The 11,948-nt window shown below is 37.0% G+C and overlaps 1 protein-coding gene across 1 annotated transcript in view; it reads right to left on the bottom strand.

The window, feature by feature from the left end:
* Positions 1-437: 437 nt before the first annotated feature.
* LOC115217367 (GTP-binding protein 2) overlaps positions 438-11,948 on the bottom strand; it is a 32,973-nt gene continuing 21,462 nt past the window's right edge. Inside the window, exons 10-12 of the mRNA XM_029787040.2 lie at positions 9,119-9,290; positions 2,696-2,857; positions 438-620 (exon numbers count right to left, since the gene is read on the bottom strand). Coding sequence (XP_029642900.1) covers positions 456-620; positions 2,696-2,857; positions 9,119-9,290 — 499 coding nt within the window. The 3' untranslated portion in view covers positions 438-455. The remainder of the gene's footprint in view (positions 621-2,695; positions 2,858-9,118; positions 9,291-11,948) is intronic.

Here is an 11,948-nt window from a genome sequence, read left to right as displayed (position 1 = left end):
ACGACCATAGAAAGTGCGAGCCCTCGAACTGAAAAATTGTGGATTTGTATAAAGGACACACACACAGACATTTTGCCGTTTATATACATAGAGATGAGATGATATTGAAGAAAAGCTACCACTTCTGATAAATTATATATACAAAATTTTATCAGACAAATACATAATATGATGCAATGTAATTAAATAAATTCATAATAAAAATTTAATATAACATGGACAAATTGTTTTTAAATAATGCGTGCTTGTTTCAAGCATCAATAAACAGTACTTATATTTGAAAGTTATCAGTTTAAATATAATAACTTTCAGATAAATTGTTTTTTTGTTTTGTTTTGTTTTTTGTAATTTTTTACAACTGTAGATTCAAACAATAATCACAATGTGCATTGTTATGAAATAAATATGCATGGAGAAAGAAATTAACAGATTAGTTAGTATTTTTTTTTTTTTGTTCATCTGTGGGGAGTTTTCTCATTGAATGGATAAACAGTTATTACTTCGCCCATTCCTTTGGTCTGACCTTCTCGAAAAAGAAGCTGAGCACCTATTCGAATATATTCCGGTTGTTTTATCAGATGAAATGTCACTTGAGCCTTTTCATTTGTCTTAATAGCTTCCTGGAAAAAAACAGAGAAAAAACAGGTGTGAAAAATATAGAAAGTTAAGGAAATTGACGCCAAAACACAAATAGCATGTTAGAGATACAAATATTTTCAATTACTAAGGTGGCAAGCTGGAGATCTGGCCATTTCAAACGCTAAAGGGTTAAGCACCTGATTGACAACTTACTTGGAGAAATCCTAACAGACAAACATCACTAAGTTTGCCAATATGTAAAAGATACAAGATAACCAGAATCCAAAATTCTATCAGTTGAATTTGAAGAAACTCTATAGATTTATCTTTGAAAAGTTTGATATGTTCCTTTTTTACCCACAAGGGGCTAAACATAGAGGGGACAAACAAGGACAGACAACGGGTTTAAGTTGATTACATCAACCCCAATGCGTAACTGGTATTTAATTTATCGACCCCGAAAGGATGAAAGGCAAAGTCGATCTCGGCGGAATTTGAAATCAGAATGTAACGGCAGACGAAATACGGCTACGCATTTCGCCCGGTGTGCTAACGATTCTGCCAGCTCAAGTGTATCTGCATTATTTGGTCAAGCAATATTTGAAAAACAGGTTTGTGATTAGCTCTGGAGTCTTTTGATTAAAAAAAAAAAAGAAAAGCTCTACTAAATTATGCACATTTAAACTAAAGATAATATAAATTAACAGTATTGTACAAATAAAGCTTTCAAAATGTGGCAAAAAGCCAGAAATTTTGAGGGGAAGGGGCAAATCAATTGCATCATAACAGTATCTGACTGATATATATTTTATTAACCCTAAAAGGATGAAGGGCAAAGTTGATCTTGATGAAAATTGAACTCAGAATATAATGAGTTGGAGCAAACACAACAAATCATTTTCCACTGTAGCTCACTACCTTTATGTAATTACGAATAATGTCACACAACCCTCAATGAGTTCGTTAAGTCTTTACCAAAAAGTTTGTCATCACGGTGCTTCTAATGATTGAGTACAGCCATAAAGTGGAGGCACAAATGAAATAAGATAATTTAGCAAGAACTCACTCAAACTCTACAGGAATCACACTTATTCAAGTATGAGGAATTGCTAATGGATTAGATTTGGTATCTTGAAGGTTTTGTATTTAGGTATCTGCGGAAAGGCACATGGCTTAGTGGTTAGGGTATTTGGCTTGCAATCGTAAGGTTTTCAGTTTGATTCCTAGCAGCATATTGTGTCCTTGAGCAAAACATTTTATTTCAGGTGGCTCCAGTCCACTCAGCTGGCAAAAATAAGTAGTACTTGTATTTCAAAAGGGCCAGGCTTGTCCCATTCTGTGTCATGCTGAATCTCCCTGAGGCTTATCTTAAAGGTATGTGTGTCTGTGGAGTGTTCAGCCACTTGCATGTTAATTTCATGAGCAGGCTGTTCTGTTGATCAGATCAACTGGAACCCTTGTCAACGTAACTGAAAGAATGCCAGTATCTGCAGAAGCCCAGTATCAAAATCCATTCCCTCTCCAAGCTTTACCCATGGAAAATGTTGAGCTGAGCACTGAGAACCAACGAAATATCAATTTTACAGAATCACAACAACTTACTGCACTAACCTAATCACAGTTACATGTACAGGACCACTGAAATTTAAAGTGTTTTGGCTAAAACCTCATAGCAATCATAATAACAGAGTAAAAAACTCTTTGATCAGTAGGGCAGCACCTTATGAACTGAGTAAATTCCATTCAAGTCTAAGATGTTATTTAATTGTGTCTGGGGAGAGTCATTCTCTTTTAGTGCCTTATTATTTAACACACTCACCGGTAAAATTTCCACTTATTTCTTATTTTTATTTTCTAAAATTTTCATTGCGTCTTGCAACCTTTTTAATAGTCTTGACTCTCAAGACTATTAAAAAGGTTGCAAGATGCAACGAAAATTTTAGAAAATAAAATTAAGAAATAAGTGGAAATTTTACCGGTGAGTGTGTTAAATAATAAGGCGCTACAAGAGAATGACTCTCCCCAGACGCAACAGAATATGCTTCAACACACGAACTCATATAAAGAATCTTGCAAACCAAATCCAAAAACGAAATGTTATTTAATGTTAACTTACTTTATCCATTCTGACAATTTTCACCGTTTGCCTGACATTACCAACATGTATTGTTGTTTGGAAGCCAGTCGATATGTGTTTAGCATGAAATAAAACGTAGATATTTGCATCAAATTCAATACAAGCAAAAGGAGATGATTCTGGGCTCACTAAAACCATTCCCTGTAAAAGAAAAAAAATATTGCTTATTAAAAAAGTATAATGAAACCAACAAACTACTTTTCCTAGTAAAATATTAGTAATTTCTAGTTTGTTACATACAACTCCATGTATAAACAAACACATGAATATGTACTGAGTTGTTGAAGGTGCATATTAACATTCATATGTATGAAAGAAGGTACAGACATAGGAATAGCTGTGTGGTTAACAGGTTTACTTTGCAACCATGTGGTTTCAGGTTCAGGCCCACAATGTGACACCTTAGGCAAGTGTCTTTTTCTTTTAAAGCCAAGACCAAATGCCTTGTGAGTAAATTTGGTAGACAGAAAATGTGTGGAAGTCTGTTGTAACTTTTTTACTTGTCTCAGTCATTGGACTGCAGCCATGCTGGAGCATCGTCAACCAGGAGAATTCATCTACGAAGCAATTGCCCCAGCTCCCCTTCAGAGTTGGCAAAAGTGATGTGGTGGACAACGAAAAACCTGGCTGATGACAGTCAAGGCTGATCTGGAACCCAACCTAGGCCCCCATATCTATGGCATTCACCACTGGAACAAGGAGTGGTTGGAGATCACGCGGTCGTTAGCCTCAAATCGCCAGGCCTGGTCGGCGTTTGTGAAAGATGCAGCATTGAGGATGAATGAAGCCAGCTCAACCCACCCCGGGTGAATGCTGTAAGAAGAAGATCGCTGCCTTCAAGAATTTTAGTTGAATGAATCAACTCCAGTACTTATTATACTGTTTAATTTTTGTCAAGTCTGGTATTTATTCTAGCTGTCTCATTTGCCAAATTGCTAAGTTATGGGGACATAAACACACCAACACCAGTTGTCAAGCAGTGGTGGTAGACAAACACAGACACACACACACACACACACACACAATGGACTTCTTCAAGTTTCTGTCTAGCAAATCCACTCGCAAAGTTTTGGTTGGCCCAAGGCTATAGTAGAAGATACTTGCCCAAGGTGCCATACAATGGGACTGAACCTAGAACCATATGGTTGGGAAGCAAACTTCTTATCCCACAGCTACACCTATAGATGTATATGAATGTATATGTTTGTGTGTCTCTGTCTTTGTGTTTGTCCACCACCACCACTTGACAACCAGTGTAGTTTGTCTACAAATCAGTGAGGCATTGTTTTACAGATGATCAACCACATGTCACAAACATTAACTTTTTTTCTTGAGGTTTTCATTCCGTTTAAGAAAACACAGAGTTCAGTAGTGGTCAAATATGAAAGAATACAGGTCAGAATTCGGTCAAAATACAAACAAATACCTCAGAAATATGGTTAAAAATACATTGGAATTTATAGCTTTTATTGTTATAAGAGTTCAGAAGCCCCCTGGAATTTGTGTGAAAAAATGCTGATGTTTCAATATTCATATTGTGTATGAGGGTGGGAATGAAGGAGGAGGAGTAAGAAATGAAGAACACCATGAAAATCATGTTTTTGTAAAGTATTAGAATAGAGTTGACAATAATAATATGTTAGAGGAAAACTTGAAGTGATAACACTGTTCACAAAATTATTTATTTCTTTCTTTATTTATTTATTTTATTTCGGTCAATAACTGTTATTTCCTATTTGCTTCTATCTAGAAATCAAAGGAAATAACAACTCTTCCTTTCAAACTTTGCTTTTGTGATTTGGACATCAATGTTTTGAAACTGACCTATTTTTCATCATATATTTCTTTACTACCTACAAGGGGCTAAACACAGAGGGGACAAACAAAGACAGACAAATGGATTAAGTCAATTACATTGACCCCAGTGCATAACTGGTACTTAATTTATCGACCCCGAAAGATTGAAAGGCAAAGTCAACCTCGGCGGAATTTGAACTCAGAACATAACGGCAGATGAAATAGGGCTAAGCATTTCGCCCAGCATGCTAACGTTTCTGCCAGCTCACCGCCGTTCCTATTTTTCATTATATTTCAGACAGATTCAGTGTCAAGTTGTTCAAGCAGAAATATTCTTTTCTACTCCAGGCACAAGGCCCAAAATTTTGGGGGATGGGGCCAGTTGAGTAGATTGACCCCAGTACGCAACTGGTGCTTAATTTATTGATCCTGAAAGGATGGAAGGCAAAATCGACCTCGGCGGAATTTGAACTCAGAACGTAAAGACACGAAATACTACTAAGCATTTCGCCCTACGTGATAACATTTCTTATTTCTTTATTGCCCACAAGGGGCTAAACATAGAGGGGACAAACAAGGACAGACAAACGGATTAAGTTGATTACATCGACCCCAGTGCATAACTGCTACTTAATTTATCGATCCTGAAAGGATGAAAGACAAAGTCGTCTTCGGCGGAATTTGAACTCAGAACGTAATGGCAGACGAAATATTTATTTCTTTACTACCCACAAGGGGCTAAACACAGAGTGGACAAACAACGACAGACAAACAAAATTTGGGTGGATGGGGCCAGTTGATTAGATTGACCCCAGTACACAACTGGTACTTAATTCATTGATCCTGAAAGGATGAAAGGCAAAGTCGACCTCGGCGGAATTTGAACTCAGAACGTAAAGACAGATGAAATACCACTAAGTATTTTGCCCGGCATTTTAATGTTTCTGCCAGCTCACCACCTTCTGAAGCAGAAATATTGTTATAGCAAATACTCTGCTCAATACCACAGATTTACTTTTCAACTGTTTGACCATAACAAATTGAGTACATTCCTTTGAGACTGACAATATGTGCATCGCTGATCATGAGCAAGAGTAGAGTGGTGGAGGGTATCACAGCCATGTGTTGAGAGGGATTATTTGGGGTTTGCATAAATGTAACAAAAGCAAAGTTTGAAGGAAATATTAGTCATTTTTCATGCTTTCTAGAGGTAAGCAAATAGGAAATAACAGTTGCGACCCAAGGACAAAAATCGTGTTACACAGTGAGAATCTTTCTATCATAGGCACAAGGCTTGAAATTTTGGGGGAGGGGCCAGTCAATTTCATTGGTCCCCAGTGTGCAAATGGTAGTTAGTTTATCAACTTTGAATGGATGAAAGGCAAAGTGAACCTCAACAAAATTTGAACTCAGAACATAAAGACATGAAATGCCACTAAGCATTCCGTCCAGCATGCTAGGAATTCTGCCAGCTCACTGCCTTAAGACTTGAAGTAATAATGGTTTCAAATTTTGGCACAAGGCACAGGAGTAGTTGTGTGGTAAGTAGCTTGTTTACCAACCACATGGTTCCGGGTTCAGTCCCACTGCGTGGCACCTTGGGCAAGTGTCTTCTACTATAGCTTCGGGCCGACCAAAGCCTTGTGAGAGGATTTGGTAGACAGAAACTGAAAGAAGCCCATCGTATATATGTATATATATATATGTGTGTGCGTGTATGTTTGTGTGTCTGTGTTTGTCCCCCTAGCATTGCTTGACAACCGATGCTGGTGTGTTTATGTCCCCGTCACTTAGCGGTTCGGCAAAAGAGACCGATAGAATAAGTACTGGGTTTACAAAGAATAAGTTCCAGGGTCGAGTTGCTCGATTAAAAAAAATGGTGGTGCTCCAGCATGGCTGCAGTCAAATGACTGAAACAAGTAAAAGAGGTAAAAGAGGTAAAGGCCAGCAATTTTGGGAAGAAGTTAAGTCAATTACATTGACCCCAGTACTCAATTGGTATTTAATGCATCAACCCTGAAAGAATGGAAGGCAAAGTTTACCTTGGCAGAATTTGAACTCAGAATGTAAAGACAGGTGAAATATCACTAAGAATTTTGCCTGGCATGCTAATGATTCTGCCAGCTTTCCACCTTAAGACACCTCACCTTGGGCAACCACATGGTTGCAAAGCAAACTTGTCAACCACACAGCCATGTCTGCACATTCTTTCATACATATGAATGTTAATATGCACCTTAAGACTTAAAATAATAATATAAAATGTTCTAAGTTTCTGTATGTAAATAAAACCATTTTAAGGTTACTAAGTTATGAGGAGATAAAGTGTTGTGGCGAGAGTCATTGACACCCCTGTGGGATTGGAAGAATGGACTAGCCAAAAGTAGCATATTGGTAGAGATGAGAGGAAGTCGTAAGAATCATTGAGAGTTTGTGGAAGTCATTGAGATCATTGAGAGTTTGTATTTATAGGAGTCTCATGTGAAGATAGTTGTGCCTATCCCTGCTTCATGAAATCTGTGTATCAAACCTGCAGAAGGATATAACATTGGCAACAAGGATATCCACTTATGAAAGTGGTGACAAGTTTATTCAAAGCTTATGTAAGATGTTAACATTTTCTTTTGATACAAAATCAAAGAAAAATTAGTTAACATGGAAAACTTATTAGCCTCTGTGATGCAGTTGCAACAGCAATAGCAACAACAGTTACAGCAGCAATTACAACAATAACTACAGCAATATCAACAGTTGCTGGAATTAATGTTGAAGTTTGAAAATACTTCAGGTTCGTTCTCGCCATATGGCGTAACAAACACAATTGCAGAATTTAGTTATAACCCAGAAGAATGTATACTTTTAAGAACATTATCCCCTGCGGAACACAAAAAATACTGTAACTACATGCTGCCAAAAAAAAAAATGTAAAATTTGTTTCAATGAAACAAATTGTTATTGAAAATTATCAGTGAAAGAAGTGAAGTCCCTTGTTCAATACTCACTGAGAGTGTTTGAATTTAGCAAAAAAAAAGATGATGAAGATTTCATCACCTTTGCCAGAGTCATCAATCGAGAAAGCAAAAAATTCAAACTAAAAAAATTAACCCTGGATATGTTCAAATGTCTAATTTTTCTGCAAGGGTTAACTGCAAGCAAAAATCAGAGATATGTGCCCAGATATTGACAAAATTAAAACAGGACCAGAATTTGACTCTACAGGCAGTGGCAGAGGAATGTCAAAATGAAATTTAAAATGTTTTGTGTCACGTATTCAGGAACTGTCGGTTATGCTGCCAGACATAAAATCAAAGTTGGAGAATGATAAACTCATTATAAAAATGAAAGAAACACTGAAGGCCAAAGAAGATAAAAATATGCGCAACACAAATGTGAACCATTTTTCATTGTGTGACAATGTGTTGATAAATGCACAAAGAGTCATAGTGCCAGCCGCACAACAAAAGCATTTATTAAAAGAATTTCATATTGGTCGCCCAAGAATTTTGAGAATGAAATCACTTATGAGAAGTTATGTATATTGGCCAACAATGGACCTTGACAATGAAGAGTCAGTGAAATCCTGCAGAGATTGTGCCCTTGCACCCAAGTCACCACTGGTAAAATTTCAACCATGGCCTAAAACTGACAGCCCAAGGACCACGCTTCATATAAATTTTGCTGGACCAGTAAACTTTTTATAAAAATGAAAGAAACACTGAAGGTCAAAGAAGATAAAAATATGCGCAACACAAATGTGAACCATTCTTCATTGTGTGACAATGAGTTGATAAATGCACAAAGAGTCATAGTGCCAGCCGCACAACAAAAGCATTTATTAAAAGAATTTCATATTGGTCGCCCAAGAATTTTGAGAATGAAATCACTTATAAGAAGTTGTAGATAGTAGTAGATAGTTATACTAAGTGGCCGGAAATATGTAGATGTAGGAAACCAACCTCCACGGTAACAATAGAATTTCTTCACAAATACTTTGCAGGATATGGTGTCCCAGACACCATACTATCCGATAATGGTACACAATTTACAGCATATGAATTTTAAAATTCTTGCAATTGAACACGTCTCTATTCCGCTATATTTCCCAAGATCAAACAGGCAAGAAGAACGGTTCATGGATACATTTAAAAGAGCATTAAAGAAATCAAGAAATGAGCTGGTCAATGACACAGCATTGACACAATTCTTGAGGATTTATAGGCTAACATCAAACCCAGACATTTGTTCAGGCAAGTTACCTGCATAACTAATGTTTGCTTGAACAACCACTGAAAATTTCAATCTAGAATTCAGCAGTGGATTAGAGCTCTTAGATCTGAACAGGATCAGAGTTATTTGAACAATGCATACCATAAATATTTATTTTTCTTTTAACAGATCAAAAAAGAACTCAGATCCTTTTCAAATTTGTGTGTGTGTGTGTGTGTGTGTGTGTGTGTGTGTGTGTGTGTGTGTGCATGTATGTATGTATAAAGTAAAAAAGAAGAGGAGTGAGTGAAGAAGAAAGCATAGAGGACAGAGAGAGAGAAGAGAGATAGAATTAAAAATACAAAACAAATTGAGAATGGGACGCAATATGTTACAAACCTTGCGAAGAGATTCACGTTCAATATTATACAGAGCCACAGTAGCTGACTGTCCAGCTTGAATTAGGCGACAAGGAAGACGATTTCGATGAACTGTTTTCACAGTAACATGATGAAATTCTCCATCCGACATAGGTCCAAGCATGAGAGAGTCACCTTCCCGGATAGAGCCACTTTAAAAAACAATAAAACAACTCTCAATATAAGATGCTAGTGGTTTTATTTATTAGGTTATATTAGCACCATTTATTTTATGATAGTGAATCTAAGACAAATTAATCATTTTTTCACATTCAGCTATCTCCAAACTACTCTCATAATCACTCTTGGGGAATCCTGTGAAGTGAGTAAAGTCATTTAACCCTTTAGCATCCAGAGTACTCTGTCAAATCTAATACTTAATTATTGTTTTGAATTAATTATTCATTATCTTGGGGCTTTGAAGCTTTGATGATGAGATTGTTTATTTTTAGAATGACATTGTAGGGTAGGTGTAAGATGATGGATCTGGCCAGTTTGAGCATAAAACAGACAGAATATTTTGGCCAGATATGACTGGTTTAACCCTTTTGTTACTGTATTTATTTTGAGATGCTCTGTGTTTCTTTCAATTACTTTAAATATAACAAAGAATTTAGTAAAATAACTTAGTTATCATTCAGCTAGTGTTAGGAATATAAATTGTGACTAAGGTTTGGTGGAAGATTTTAATTCAAAACTTATGAAAACAAGACATTTGTACTACAGAGCCAGGGCAGTTTTAGCCGGGTTGATATCAAAAGGGTTAAATGCTAAAGGGTTAACAAACTGCATGTCATTCATGAGTAGAACAGCACCCAGTGCTTGCATAAAGCAGTGTACCGTTCCGCTCCATGGTACCTACTTGCAACGAATCTAGATGAGACAATTGGTCAGTCAGTGAATACCTAATGAATTCAGTCAGTTGTAGTTTTCTAAGTTGTATTTTTAAAAATACCACAAGTACATGGCTGAAGACAACTTCAAACATTGACTCAAAAATAAAAGTGTATGGTCTACAACCTAAAGGGTGATTACTTTAGGTTACATTTTAGTTTACTTTTCAATTTCTAAAAAGACTTAGCATGTTAGCTACAGATTTTTTACAATAAATTCTTTTGTACCAAGTGGTGCTATTAAGTTAAACATAGCCTGGGCATATACTGGCTGAAACCTATCAAAGTTATGCATATAGGTGCGGGAGTGGCTGTGTGGTAAGTAGCTTGCTTACCAACCACATGGTTCCAGGTTCAGTCCCACTGCATGGCATCTTGGGCAAGTGTCTTCTACTATAGCCTCGGGCCGACCAAAGCCTTGTGAGTGGATTTGGTAGACGGAAACTGAAAGAAGCCCATCGTATATATGTATATGTATATATATATATATGTGTGTATGTGTGTTTGTGTGTCTGTGTTTGTCCCCCCAACATCGCTTGACAACCGATGCTGGTGTGTTTACATCCCCGTAACTTAGCAGTTCGGCAAAAGAGACCGATAGAATAAAGTACTAGGCTTACAAAGAATAAGTCCTGGGGTCGATCTACTTGACTAAAAGCAGTGCTCCAGCATGGCTGCAGTCAAATGACTGAAACAAGTAAATGAGTAAAAGAGAATACATTGACACAGTATTTTTTCAAAATTCTTACTATTTTAATAATAAAACCTTGTTTCATTTACGTCTTAGTAAATAACAATAAGAAACCAAGAATAAACAATATAATAATTAGAATAAGTGCATACATCACACAAGTTTGGCAGCTGCAACTTTTGCAACATAAACTAAAAATCTAAAGTAATCACCCTTAAAGTTGTAGATTACATGCCATAGTAGCACCAATATAAATTATGGATAAACCCCATATCATGATCAGTGTATGTCACTTGGGCATTACTATATATATATATTTCTTGTTTGCTATGGGTACAGGGATGATATATATTAAAAAGAAAAGTGCAATCTGTGAAATATTGCAATGTGACTTCAAGTCTTTATATTATTCATGCATGATCCGAACATGGCCGTTGCCAGCACCACCCCGACTGGCTCGTGCCGGTGGCACGTAAAAAGCACCATCTGATTGTGGCCGTTGCCACCTTCGCCTGGCCCCCATGCCAGTGGCACGTAAAAAGCACCATCCGATCATGGCCGTTTGCCAGTCTCATCTGGCACCTGTGCCGGTAGCACGTAAAAAGCACCCACTACACTCACGGAGTGGTTGGCGTTAGGAAGGGCATCCAGCCGTAGAAACATTGCCAGATCAGACTGGGCCTGGTGCAGCCTTCTGGCTTTCCAGACCCCAGTTGAACCGTCCAACCCATGCTAGCATGTAAAGCGGATGCTAAACGATGATGATGATGTACATTCACAGACACGTGTGTGTGTGCATGTATAAATATGCATGTAGACACATATATACATGCATATTAATGTGGTCACGCATAGATATAAACCAGTGGTTCTCAACCGATATTCATCTGACCCTTGGGGATCCATATGAAATTTTGTTGTTAAAATTTATGAGCAATAAATTGGTTATATATCTGCAAAACAAAATATTTAACAACTTATTTTATACACTTCCCAACAATATCTAATTATAAAAATATAATAGGATTTTTCTTTTGTAGTGGGAGGGAGGGGCTAATAGAGTAAAACAGGAATCAAGAGGGTCTGTAGGCAAAAAAATGGTCGAGATTCACTGCTATAGACGAACTAATTCAAGGGACATAACTCAATGCGCTTTTTTTTTTACCTGGACACCTAAAACGGAAGGTAAACAAACACTCATTTTCTCTCTCTCTCTCTCTCTCTCT

The sequence above is a fragment of the Octopus sinensis genome, linkage group LG11 (genome assembly GCF_006345805.1).
Source record: "Octopus sinensis linkage group LG11, ASM634580v1, whole genome shotgun sequence".
NCBI classification, from domain to species: Eukaryota; Metazoa; Mollusca; class Cephalopoda; order Octopoda; family Octopodidae; genus Octopus; species Octopus sinensis.
Note: the sequence above shows the minus strand (reverse complement) of the source record. Positions and strands in the feature narration are given on the sequence as shown.